This window comes from Zalophus californianus, chromosome 14 (assembly GCF_009762305.2).
Source record: "Zalophus californianus isolate mZalCal1 chromosome 14, mZalCal1.pri.v2, whole genome shotgun sequence".
Classification (NCBI taxonomy): domain Eukaryota; kingdom Metazoa; phylum Chordata; class Mammalia; order Carnivora; family Otariidae; genus Zalophus; species Zalophus californianus.
In genome coordinates, this window is record NC_045608.1 from 7,078,418 (window position 1) to 7,092,009 (window position 13,592).

Sequence of the window (13,592 nt, forward strand, 5' to 3'; positions counted from 1 at the left end):
GAAATGTGGCTGCTTCTTAATATAAAATATAAATCTGGCAGGTAAAAATGTTACAAATGCTGTAATTATATTGAATTGTTGCCTATTCCTTGAATATAATTAGAATATACTCCTTGAATATAATTAGGTTTTTGTTGTTTTTGCCTAGGTTCATAACTGAAAGAAATGCTAAATTTCAGGTAGAAATTAGTGAAAATAAAGATGCACTATGTTTTCCAACATAGAAACTTAGGTGTATTTACTGAGTTAATTTTATGACTTTAATTTTACAATTTCTCTGTTTCTATTACACATTACAAATTAATTCATAATTTAATCAAAACTATGTGCTAATGAAGAAACACCTCAGAAGCAAAAAAATAAAATTTTATAGAAAGAATTACCCCAATTATCACAGGAATTTCACTTGCTAAATCTCCAGCCACAAGGTTGAGACAACCAAGAGTATGATAATTTTCAGTAGAAATAAAACCAGACTTGATTTGTCCTTGTAACTGCAAAATTAAAAAAAAAATAAGAACGTCAATATATGCTCCACAGTCCAAATTCCTTGGAAAGTTGGTAAAAATGAGTTTAAATCAATCTGTTTTAAATGCATTTTTTTAAAAGATTTTTTATTTTATTTTGACAGAGAGAGAGACAGCGAGAGAGGGAACACAAGCAGGGGGAGTGGGAGAGGGAGAAGCAGGCTTCCTGCCGAGCAGGGAGCCCAATGCAGGGCTTGATCCCAGGGCCCCGGGGTCATGACCTGAGCCGAAGGCAGACTTTATGACTGAGCCACCCAGGGGCCCCATAAATGCGTTTTTATTTTTATTTATTTTTAAATACATCTCTTTTTTTTAATGATTTTATTTTTAAATAATCTCAACACCCAACATGGGGCTCAAACTCACAACCCTGAGATCAAGAGTTGCGTGCTCCACTGAGGGAGCCAGCCCCTATATAAATGCATTTTTAAATGGCAATGTTATTAAAATGTTCTATCACATTAATTCCCAAAATATCAGCCACTAGACAATATCCAGAAACACTCTCCTAAACTTACATTAAATATAAGTTTCAAAAGGAAACTGTGGATTTCTTTTCTTACCTTTTTTGCTGTATTGAAGTCTACATTCTCAATCGCTGCATGAAAGGAGAGAACGAAAGTTACAGTATTAACCTACAAAATAAATACAAGTCACCCTTGTGTGTCAAGGTGAGATTATATACACTATGCTTCTAGTGAGAAGCACTGGTGACTTTTCAGTTTTGCCCCTGACCACTGATATCAACTGTGACAACATGTCATAGGGCACCAGCCAGGCTGCCTCTTTGTCCCTGGAGTGCGACTGCATACTTTCCCTTACCACGTTTCTACCTCCTAAAGGGGTGGTCTCCCTGCTCCAACTCTCTTACTCAAGCTCTGAAGTCCTACCTGTAAGGTCTTCATCACTTTGCACACCATTTTGGAAGAGTGCTTTTACTTGTCTGGTTCCTTCTCTAAACTATGAAGAACTATGTCTTGTGGTATCCCCAGGACTTTGTACATTCTTGGCACAAAGACTATGAAAAAATATTTGTTGAACACATGCGCCAAACAAATTCCTCAACCTTTCCCACCTCAGAGGGATGTATGGTCCATACCACTCACTTAGCATATACTATGGATTATTGCGTGTATTGTTAACATGTTTATACAGTCATATCAGTTTCCAGGTTCATTCATTCCATCAAAAAGCATTTATTACTATGCTATGTGTAGTATAGCTTAGTCTGGTCTCCCCGACTAAGCCATAAACTCCTTGAAGGCTGTAAACAATGTACATTTCTTCAGATTCTGTTGCAGCCCTAATAGTGAAGAATAAGCAATATATGAATACTTAAAACTATAGCTGGTATTTTAGAACCTAATTAAACTAAAATAATATTCTTAAAGAGATATTTAAAATTTTACCCAAAAAACTAGTAAGAAATATTGCTACAAATCAGTAATAATAATAAAAAAAATCTATTATTTACCTTGTTGAATTTTTGCAAGTTGAAGGTTTGTAATACAAAAATATCCATTGTTTGTAAGCAGCAGCATATAATAGGTACCTACTGAAATAAAATCAAGCCAGTTTTTCTAACAGATGCACAGATATAAAATTTAAGTGTTTGGGGCACCTGGGTGGTGCAGTCAGTTAAGCGTCAGTTAAGTACCCGACTCTTGGTTTCAGTTCAGGTCATGATCCCAGGGTCATGAAATCGAGCCCTGTCTTGGGCTCCATGCTCAGTGCAGAGTCTGCTTGAGACTCTCTCTCCCTCTCCCTCACCCCCCCGCTCCTGTGAGTACTCTCTCTCTCTCTCAAATAAATAAATCTAAAAAAAAATTTAAGTGTTTGGACCTACCTTAAAAATATGTCAATTTGCTCATTTAAATTCTAATCATCAAACAATATGGTAATGATACAGATAAAGCTTATTTAGAAAGAACTGGTAAGTTATTTGCAAAACAATGCTAACTTCTTTGAAACTTTTATAAATCAAACTTCACTTGCCAGGAAAAAAAGAATCTCAGATATAATGAAATAAATTAAGGTCCAATTAACACTTGTTAAAATAAAAATATGATAAATATGCTGAAACCTACAAAAACATTTTAAAAGAATATAACGTCTCCTTGGGAATCTATAGAACTCTCAAAACTATAAAAATGAATTTCGAATATCATGTTCAGAGAAAGTATATCTAAATCCCTGAAGAGAGCTAAAATACAAAAACTTATTTCTTATTTCTTATCATGTTATTTGAATCACTAGAGAATTTAACATTGTATAGGAGGCATAAAAATGAACTGTAGTTAATAAATTATTAGATTTGTAGTTAATCTGGATTTTTTTTATTGGATATTAGTCAGAGGACATTGAAAAAAATTTCAAAAAACTTACCTTCACTTGAACCGTCTTTCTCAATAACAAGATTCCGGTAAGTACACTGATTTTCATCATTAGCTTTCTGAACAAAAGCCTAATTGCAAATTCATTTCAAATGATAAGATTAAACCCAGAAAAATACAATCAAGAATTATATTCTTTAAAGCCTAGTATTATCAATTGTCATTAGCAATAATTCTGCCTATAATTCCAAACATTTTAGTTTTAAAATGGAAAACTATTTTGGACAAGCATACTAGGAATATATTCAAAGCTTAGTTTTTCAATTTTGCATTTACTTCATATGTTTCTAAGATATGATTCTTTAATTTAATGTAAGGACATTATTCTTTTAATTAAAAACAAGTTAAGTAGTAGTTTGTTACAGTTTTAGTTGTCTAAGAGGTTAATTTAAAATTTAAGTGACAAATATGAAAAACATAACAGGGTCTTACATTAGTGAGTAATGTTTGCTTTGATGTTACATGAATAAGATGTAAGTTGCCACTTCTCTCCCCAACCAAAAGAAATTTTCCTTCTTGACAGAGGCCAACGACATCTACTTCAGTATCTGAAAATTTCAAATCAAAGTTACAAACTTGCATCGAAAATCTTATTTTCAATATTAAAAAAAGAGCAATTTTGTCATTAAAAGTCAACTATTCAAGCTTCTCTTAAATATGTCCCAAAGGTGGGGATTAAAAGAAAAAAGAATGTTACTCTTATTCAGTCAACAAATATTTACTGAGCACTTCCTACAAGCTAAGGCTTTTTGCATGTATCTGAGAATATTAACAAAAGAGTCCCACCTTCATGGAGCTCAAATTCCAAGGCAGAAATAGATGATAAACAATGAGGGCATAATAAATTATATGACATGTAAGAAGGTGGTAAATTCTCTGGAAAAAAGAAAAAGTAGAGCTGGGGAAGATAGCTTGGAAGAGCCACACATGGTGTGGGGCTGATTGGAGGGCTTAGGATAGCCCTCTTGGATAAGACATAAACAAAGGCTTTCCACAAATGTAATTACACGTTAACACAGCCCACTATTTCATGGTGAAATTGTGAATCTTGTAGACCATTCAGGGTAGATACGTTAAGATTCTACAAAACAGGAGTTCCTTGCCTCCATATTGCAATCAGGATTGCCTTCTCACATGCATACCTCCTGAGTCCTTTTCTGTTGTCTAAGTTCCTAAACACTTCAACAACCATCTCTCTCAAAATTTCAGAAAAAATGCTCACAATGTTTCATCTATTTTCCAGCACATTGACTTGTCCCTTAATTTAGTCTTATGTCCATATTTGCATAGTTAAAGCCTTTTAACTCAATGAATTAATTCATTAGTATTTAAAAAGCTTTTATAGGGGCACCTGGGTGGCTTAGTTGGTTAAGCATCTGACTTTGATTTCGGCTCAGGTCGTGATCTCAGGGTCCTAGGATGGAGCCCTGTGTCGGGCTTCGTGCTCAGCGGGGTGTCTGCTTGAGATTCTCTCTCTCTCTCTGCCCCTCCCCCCACTGGTTTTTCTCTCTCTCTCATTAATAAAAATCTTTTTATAGGGCTATATATATATTCTAAAGATTTTATTTATTTATTTGAGAGAGAGAGAGAGGGAGAGCACAAGCCATGGGGGAGGGGCAGGAGAAGCAGACTCCCCGCTGAGCAGGGAGCCCAATGTGTGGCTTGATCCCAGGACCCTGGGATCATGACCTTAGTTGAAGTCAGATGCTTAACCAACTGAGCCACCCAGACGCCCCTACAGGGCTATACATATACAAGATTCAGGAACTTGAAAAAAATTGGGCTCAACTGGTTTCCACAATATTCTAATTTTAAAAATCATGGATAAGATATAAACAAAGTAGTTAACTGTTTCTTTACGTGTATTCACGTATACATGCACCCCTTAGATTTATTGAGAGAAGGGATCATCTCAGGATCCCTTGCGTGTGGTACTCAGCACAGAAAAGGCACTTGCGATTAATTTTTTGAAATTAGTCCAATTTCAAGTCTTAGAAATAATGGAGTAAAGAAAAGGCAATGCAGTAGAAATTGGTAGCAAGCTATACCTGACTTCCAATTCATCTTATTGTATTGCATTAGACTTACCAAATATAAGATGCAGTTGAAGCAATCTACAAACACTGTCAAGCAGGATCACTGATTGGTCTATGACAATAATAAACCCATTACTTAAGCTGCATGCTTGTATTTTTGGATTTAATGAGGCCTGTGGGAGGTAAAAGCAGGACTAAAATAAAACGTTTTTATACACGTTTAACAATACTTACCAAGAGTATCATCATAGTCCCAAGCACCCACATTTAAGTTAACTTTTTTCTTTAGTCCGTACCTCTAATTGGTCAAGTTTTTCTTTCTACGGTATATCGTGAATCCATTCAGAGTCCAAAGTGGGGAAACAGTCCAAGATTGCTAGGAAAGGGCAAGGGATTCTCTTGTGCAAGTCTTTGTTTCCTAAGGGTGGATCTTATGCCTGCAGGAGCAGGTAGGCATCAAAATGAGTGAATGAGCCAAGATTGGCACAAAGTCTCAGTGTCTGAGATGCGAGGGGGTCAGAGGTGGGATGTGAACTGGAGGGCTCACGCCCCCACAGACAGTAAAGAGAGCAGAAAGAGATTAAAAGCTGGTGGAAATGCAACCCTGGCACGGCCATGCCCAATTTACCAAGAAAACTGGATCTTTATGTGAAATGTTGAGTTTTATTTTTTTTAAGACTTTATTTATTTGAGAGAGAGAATGAGATAGAGACAGCATGAGAGGGGGAAGGGTCTGAGGGAGAAGCAGACCCCCTGCTGAGCAGGGAGCCCGATGCAGGACTCAATCCTGGGACTCCAGGATCATGACCTGAGCCGAAGGCAGTCGCTTAACCAACTGAGCCACCCAGACGCTCCCTGAGTTTGTTTGTTTTTTTAAGATTTTATTTATTTATTTGACAGAGAAAGACAGTGAGAGAAGGAACACAAGCAGGGAGAGTGGGAGAGGGAGAAGCAGGCTTCCCACCAAGCAAGGAGCCCCATGTGGGGCTCGATCCCAGGACCCTGGGATCATGACCTGAGCCGAAGGCAGACGCTTAACGACTGAGCCACCCAGGCGCCCCTGAGTTTTAAATATTGGCAGCCGAGTCAACATTTCAAAAAATACTATGGAAGCCAATTATGAGTCTCCAGTTTTCAGCTTCTGGGTAATTGGAGCTCTGCACGCAAATGTAACTTCTTTTTCTTTTTTTTTTAAGATTTTATTTGTTTATTTGACAGAGAGAGAGAGAGAGCACAAGCATGGGGAGAGGCAGGCAGAGGGAGAGGGAGAAACAGGCTCCCCGCTGAGCAAGGAGCCCAACTCAGGGCTAGATTCCAGGACCCTGGGATCATGACTGAAGGCAGCCACTTTACCGACTGACCAACCCAGGCTCCCCGGAAATGTATCTTGAAGAAGTTGGACAGTTTAGTGTTTGACAATGCTTGGTTACTTGCTAGCTGAGTATTCTTGGGCAAATGCCTCAACTGACTCTCCTCAAAACAGGAATAATAATAATAATAATAATACCTATAATGCTGGCTTATACCAGGATTAAATGAATGAATTTGTGTAAAGGCTTAGAAAATAGCCCTGCATATGATATATGTTCAATAAATGTTAACTGTTCTTATTCTTCCCTGGCTAAGTTTTAATCCAATCAGTTCATTTTGTGCTTGTTTCAACAGTCACCTCCTCCAGGTGAAATTCTTGAAAATGCTACCACATTCTGATGCCTCTTATACTTTTTTAACTTCTTTCTTCTAATAATGAGAAGTTTTATACCAAACCACTGCAAAGAAAGAACTATGCTATACCTTCCTGGGATGTCCCCATACAGTTCTCTCTGCTTGGACAGCTCTCCTCCCTCTTCTTTTTTTAAGACTTTATTTAAGAGCAGTTTTAGGTTCACAGCAGAACTGAGAGGAAGGTACAGAGTTGCCATATATCCCCAGCCTCCAGACATGCACAGCCTTCCCCACTATCAACATCCCCCACCAAATGGTACATTTGTTACAAATGTTAGACCTACACTGACACATCATCGCCCAGAGTCCATAATTTACATTATAGTTCACTCTTCCTATAGTACACTCTGTGGGTCTGAACACATGTATAATGACAGATATCTGTCATTATTATATCATACAGAGTAATTTATTGCCCTAAAAATCCTGGGCTGTGCCTATTGGTCCCTCCTCCCCTCAATCTCTAATCCCTGATAACCATTGATCTTATCACTGTGTCCATAGTTTTATCACTTCCAGAATGTCATATCATTGGAATGATACAGTATGCAGCCTTTAGATTGACTTCTTTCACTTAGTAATAGACATTTAAGTTTCCTCCATGTCTTCCCATGGCTTCATAGCTCATTTCTTTTCAGGGCTAAATAATATTTCATTGTCTGGACGTACCAGTTTATCCATTCACCTACTAAAGGATATCTTGGTTGATTCCAAGTTATGCCAATTTTTTAAATAAAGCTGCTATAAACATCTATGTGCAGGTTTTTGTACCTGTAGATGTAAGTTTCAGCTCCTTTGGGTAAATACTGTGGGGTGCAACTGCTTTGTTGGTATTGTGTTAAGTATGTTTCATTTTGGGAGAAACTGCCCCACTGTCTTCAGGAGTGGCTGTACCATTTTGCATTCCCACCAGCACTGAATAAGAGTTCCTGTTGCTCCACATCCTTATCAGCATTGGGTGTTGTCAGTGTTGTTGATATTGGCCATTCTGATAGGTGTGCAGGGGTATCTCATGATTGTTTTATTTTTACTTTTTTTTAACTTTATATTTTCTTAGTGATCTCTACACCCAATGTGGGGCTGGAACTCACAACCCCAAGATGAAGAGTTGCATGCTCTTCCAAATGAGCCAGCCAGGTGCCCCTCATGATTGTTTTAAATTAAACTTCCTCGATGACAAGATGTGAACCATCTTTTCATATGCTTGTCATCTGTATATCTTCTTTGCGGAGGTGTGTCTTAGGGTCTTTGGCCCATTTTTTAACCAAGTTACTTGTCGTTTTATAATTAAGTTGGAAGTTCTTTGTATTTTTTGGATACAAGTTCCTTGTCCGATAACTGTCTACAAATTCTGTGAGTTGTCTTTTCACTTTTTGGACTGTGTCCTGAAACACAGCTTTTAATTCTGATAAAGTCCAATTTATTTTTTTCTTTTGTCACTTGTGCTTTTAGCATCACATGTAAGAAGGCTTTGCCTGATCCAAGGTCACAAACATTATTTTGGTTTTTGTTTTGTTTTGTTTTTAAAGGCAATCTACTTTTTTAAAAGATTTTATTTATTTAACTGTCAGAAAGAGAGAGCATAAGCAGGGGGAGCAGCAGGCAGAAGGAAAAGCAGGCTCCCCGCCAAGCAAGGAGCCTGATGCGGGACTCAATCCCAGGACCCTGGGATCATGACCCGAGCCAAAGGCAGATGCTTAACCAACTGAGCCACCCAGGCATCCCACAAGGATTATTTTGGATTGTGTTTTTTAATTTCAAATTCCATTTGTTCATTGCTGGTATATAGGAAAGCAGATGACTTTTGCATATCAACCTTATATCCTGCAACCTTGTTATAACTGTTTCGGTTTCAGGTGTTTTTTTGTCAACTCTTTCAGATTTTCTACATAGACAATTAGGTCATGTGCAAACAAAGTTTTATTTCTTTCTTCTCAGTCTGTATTCCTCTTATTTCCTTTTTTTTGGCTTATTGAATTAAATGGACTTCCAGTATGATGTTGAAAAGAAGTAGTGAGAGGGCTATCCTTGCCTTGTTCTGATTTTACTGGGAAAGTTTCTAGTTTCTTTGCATTAAGTATAATGTTAGCTATAGGTTTTTTTAGATATTCTTTATCAAATTGAGTAAGCTTCCTTCTATTCCTAGTTTACTGAGAGTTTTTATCATGATTGTTAGATTTTTTTAAATGCTTTTTTTGCATCTACTGATAGGATTATGTGATTTTTCTTTAATCTGTTGATATAAAGGATTACATTGATTTTTTTTTTCCAGCTTTACTGAAATATAATTTGTAAGTAACATTGTGTAAGTTTAAGGTGTAAAATGTGATAATTTAATATGTATATATATAGTGAAATGATTACCACAATAAGGTTAGTTAACACATTCATCACCTAAACATTAGTTGATTTTCAAATGTTTAAGCAACCTTGCATACCTGGGATAAATCTTACTTGGTTGTAGTATATAACTCTTTATATATTGGATTCAATTTGATAATATTTTGTTGAAAATTTTTTCATTTCTGTTCGTGAAAAATCTTGGTCTGTAGTTTTCTTGTAATGTCTTTGCCTGGTTTGGGTATTAGGGTAATGCTGGGCTTATAGAATGAGTTAGGAAGTATTCCCTCTGCTACTATCTGCTGAAAGAGATTGTAGAAAATTGGTATAATTTCTTCCCTAAATGTTTGGTAGAATTCACCAGTGAACCCATCTGGGACTGGTTCTTTCTGTTTTGGAAGGTTATTAATTACTGATACAATTTCTTTGATAGGTAGAGGCCTATTCAGACTGTCTATTTCTTCTTGTGTGAGTTTTGGAAGATTATGTCTTTCAAGGACGTGGTCCATTTCATTAGGTTACCAAATTTGTGGGCACAGAGCTGCTCTTAGTATTCCTTGATTATTCTTTCAATGTCCACAGGGTCTGTAGTGATGTCCGCTCTTTCATTTCTGATATTAGTAATTTGTGTTCTCTCTTTTTTTCTTAGTTAGCCTGGCTAGAGAATTACAGATTTTATTGATCTTTTCAAAGAAACAGTTTTTGGTTTCATTGATTTTCTCTACTGATTTCCTGTTTTCAATTTCACTGATTTCTGTTCTCTTATTCTTTTTTCTACTTACTGTGGATTTCATTCGCCCTTACTTTTTAGGTTCCTAAGCAAGAAACTTAGATTATTGATTTTAGATCTTCCTTCTTTTCTAACATATACATTCAACGTTATAAATTTTCCTGTAAGCATAGCTTTTGCTGCACTTCACAATTTTGATAAGTTGTGTTTCCATTTTCCCTTTTCCTTAAGGCCCAAGTGCTAATTTCTTTATGAAATGCTCCTTAAACTGTCCCCACCCACAACAAACTCTCCTCCCTCTTAATTCTTACTGCATTTACTGTCTGTACCATTCATTTGATATTTAGCATATACTGACTTGCACAAATAAGTCATTTTTATCACTGATGTCCTGTCTCCTTCACTTTAAGGAAAGATCCTAAAAAGATGAGATAACAGGTTACCTTATATTCTTTTTTTTTTTTAAGATTTATTTTTTATTAGAGAGAAAGTACAAGCAGGGGGAGCAGCAGGCAGAGGGAGAGGGAGAAGCAGGCTCCTTGCTCAGCAGGGAGTCTGATGCGGGGCTCGATCCTAGGATCCTGGGATCATGACCTGAGCCAAAGGCAGAAGCCCAACAATCTGAGCCACCCAGGCGCCCCAGGTTATCTTCTTTTTTTTTTTCTAAGATTTTATTTATTTATTTGACAGAGAGAGACAATGAGAGAGGGAACACAAGCAGGGAGAGTGGGAGAGGGAGAAGCAGGTTTCCCGTGGAGCAGGGAGCCCGATGCGGGGCTCGATCCCAGGACCCTGGGATCATGACCTGATCCGAAGGCAGATGCTTAATGACTGAGCCACCCGGGCGCCCCCCCAGGTTACCTTCTATTCTAAGAGGTTAGCATAGGGTTTTGGACATAGAGTGATGAGAGATACTCCAAGCTAATAACAGATGAAATTTTAGTTCCTAGCTGAATTTGTTGTTTTTGTTTTTTTTAAAGATTTTATTTATTTATTCATGAGAGACAGACGGAGAGAGAGAGGCAGAGGCAAAGGGAGAAGCAGGGTCCCTGCTAAGCAGGGAGCCCGATGTGGGACTCAATCCCAGGACCCTGGGATCATGACCCGAGCCGAAGGTGGACGCTTAACTGACTGAGCCACCCAGGCGCCCCGTCCTAGCTGAATTTGAAGCTCAATACACACATACTATTATTTTTTAATAGGAGTCCTCAGAGCTCAAGAAAGGCCTGGACTACTTCCATGTTTTGAGGTTCCTGATAATACTAAAATATAAATGCCACTTTCTCATTACAGAACTTTCAGTATACTCTAAAATTTTTGCTTTTAACAAATAAACAATTTAATACCAAGGAAAATAATATATTTGTAGTACTCATAATGAACATTTACAAATTCTGCGATTCATAGTCTACTAAAGGCAGTATAGTTAAACAAAAGTATGCAAGCTGTGTAAAGAATGGTATATTTTTTTTAAATCCTATCAGCCAGTTTCTCTGAATACATATAGAACCTCAGTTGAAAAAAAAGCCAAAAAGCCTACATTTGAAGTCCTTTATGAATAAGGTCCCCAGAAGAGGCCCTTCCTTTGAAGCCCTAGAAGATACAATTTTGTCTCTAATAGTTTTCTTCTTTTTATTTAAACTTTTTTTCTTAACTAGAGGATTAAATATTGTATTGACTTACTAAGGGAAGGGAAGGGATCCTGGGCTATAATACTGTGAATAAAAATCAGATGTACTTTCTTTACAAAAAAACCCTTTGTTTACAAAAATTACTTTATCAGAAGCAAATTACTGAAAAAGAAACTGTAAGATAAAAAAACTACCTATAATATTTTCTACAGGATGCAAAAAATAAGGTTTCAAGCCTGGACTGAGAATGGTAGAATTATTTTTTTTTAAGATTTTTTTTTTTATTTATTTATTCGAGACACAGAGATAGAGAGAGAAAACATGAGTAGGGGGAGAAGTAGAGGGAGGGGGAGAAAAAGGCCCCCCGCTGAGCAGGGAGCCTGATGCGGGGCTCAATCCCAGGACCCTGGAATCATGACCTGAGCTGAAGGCAGATGCTTAACCATCTGAGCCACCCAGGCGCCCCGGTAGAATTATTGTTAAAAGAAGAAAATTAGTATGTGGAATGAAATGCATGGACCGGGCGCCTGGGTGGCTCAGTTGGCTAAGCAACTGCCTTCGGCTCAGGTCATGGTCCTGGAGTCCCGGGATCGAGTCCCGCATCGGGCTCCCTGCTCAGCAGGGAGTCTGCTTCTCCCTCTGACCCTCTCCCCTCTCATGCTCTCTCTCTATCTCATTCTCTCTCTCAAATAAATAAATAAAAATCTTCAAAAAAAAAAAAATGAAATGCATGGAAAGGATAAATGTCAACCTCAGCAGAATGTTTAACTCAGGGATGGAGTACAGGGGGAGCATGGGATTGGGAAGGGACCCCAGGGGCTTCAAATCTATTGATAATGTTTTATTTCCTAAGCTGGTGGTGGGTATTCTCTGCTTCGCTTTATTTATATTCTATTGGTCCAAATGTCAAGAAGAGCTCTGAAATGTTCAATTTCGGAAATAGTGATCTTAAGACAATGAAGGGGAATTCACATGGAAATTTCCAGTAATCTGAGAATGAACCTTGATTCCCTGAGAAATGCTATATGCATTTATAGAACATCTACCATGTGACTACTGGGCTTACTAAGCCCTTAGCAAAAGTGTTATAAATGAAAACAGTACCATAATCATTACCTTTTCCGAGGAGATCTTTGCTAGCAAATCAACTTGATATAAAGCAGTTCCGTGTTCTTTTCTTGAACCAACACTTAGGTACCCACTTCCTGTATCATCACTTGTCAACAGTTCAATCTCATTCCACATGTTTCTGAGATTGTCTTCCTCAGCCAGGAACCACTGCTTTCCCTGTGACAACACGTAAAGTTAGAGAACAAATTATATTGCTGCAAAAATAGTTCCTTGGAAAATGAAAAGGTTTAATAAACACACACACACAAACACATATATAACACACATACATCAATCAATCAAGACTTTTGAGTTATTTCTGTAGTCACTAGATACTTCAGACCAATAAGATAAATGGAACTAGAGCTATGACCATCATCAGAGAACAATATATCCATCTAGGAACACAGACAAATCTGATCTCATCAATGTATCCTACAGCTTCCAGTATTTTGTGTGCCTAGCTTGAAATTATAACAAGTTTTCATTTGAAATAAACCTTTTAGCAGTATAGCAATAAATAGCAGAAGCTCTAAAGTCAGACTATCTGGGATATCTTAGGATGGTTAAGGTTCCAAACGAACTTTAGAAAAAGTCCATTAATGTTTCCAGTATTATACAGTAAATGAAAATGATAAGGGTAAAGGGGAAAAATTGGATTGTTTCTGACTAAACCAAAGAGTATACCTGTAAACCTAGGAGAGTCACTTGAACATCTCATCAGCAAAGACTTATGTAACTCATTTTATGTGTGCTGTGAGTGGGAATAGAATACTAAGATGAAAAACAATCCCTTGATCAATCACTGGTGGGAAATAGCAACCAAATAATTACAACTGTTTTGATAAGCGCTAGCAGAAATATGTTTTAAATTTTATGGAACATACAGCACAGGGAAGGTGCTTTTTCATTTACAACCAGTTGTCCTTGAGGAAGCAATGTAATCCTTGTTCATTAATTCTCTGTAATAGGAACATAGTTGTACCTGCAAAGGTTATGAGTTTTATTTTTTTTTAAGATTTTATTCCTTTATTTGAGAGAGAGAGAATGAGAGAGAAAGCACGAGAGGGGGGAGGGTCAGAGGGAGAAGCAGACTCCCC

General features: G+C 37.4%; 1 protein-coding gene across 1 annotated transcript in view; it reads right to left on the reverse strand.

The window, feature by feature from the left end:
* Nucleotides 1–13,592, reverse strand: part of KNTC1 (kinetochore associated 1) — a 76,516-nt gene that overhangs the window by 61,164 nt on the left and 1,760 nt on the right. Inside the window, exons 2-8 of the mRNA XM_027575812.2 lie at nt 12,499–12,669; nt 5,009–5,129; nt 3,353–3,468; nt 2,913–2,991; nt 2,002–2,082; nt 1,091–1,125; nt 384–494 (exon numbers count right to left, since the gene is read on the reverse strand). Of these exons, the coding sequence (XP_027431613.1) occupies nt 384–494; nt 1,091–1,125; nt 2,002–2,082; nt 2,913–2,991; nt 3,353–3,468; nt 5,009–5,129; nt 12,499–12,627 (672 nt within the window). The 5' untranslated portion in view covers nt 12,628–12,669. The remainder of the gene's footprint in view (nt 1–383; nt 495–1,090; nt 1,126–2,001; nt 2,083–2,912; nt 2,992–3,352; nt 3,469–5,008; nt 5,130–12,498; nt 12,670–13,592) is intronic.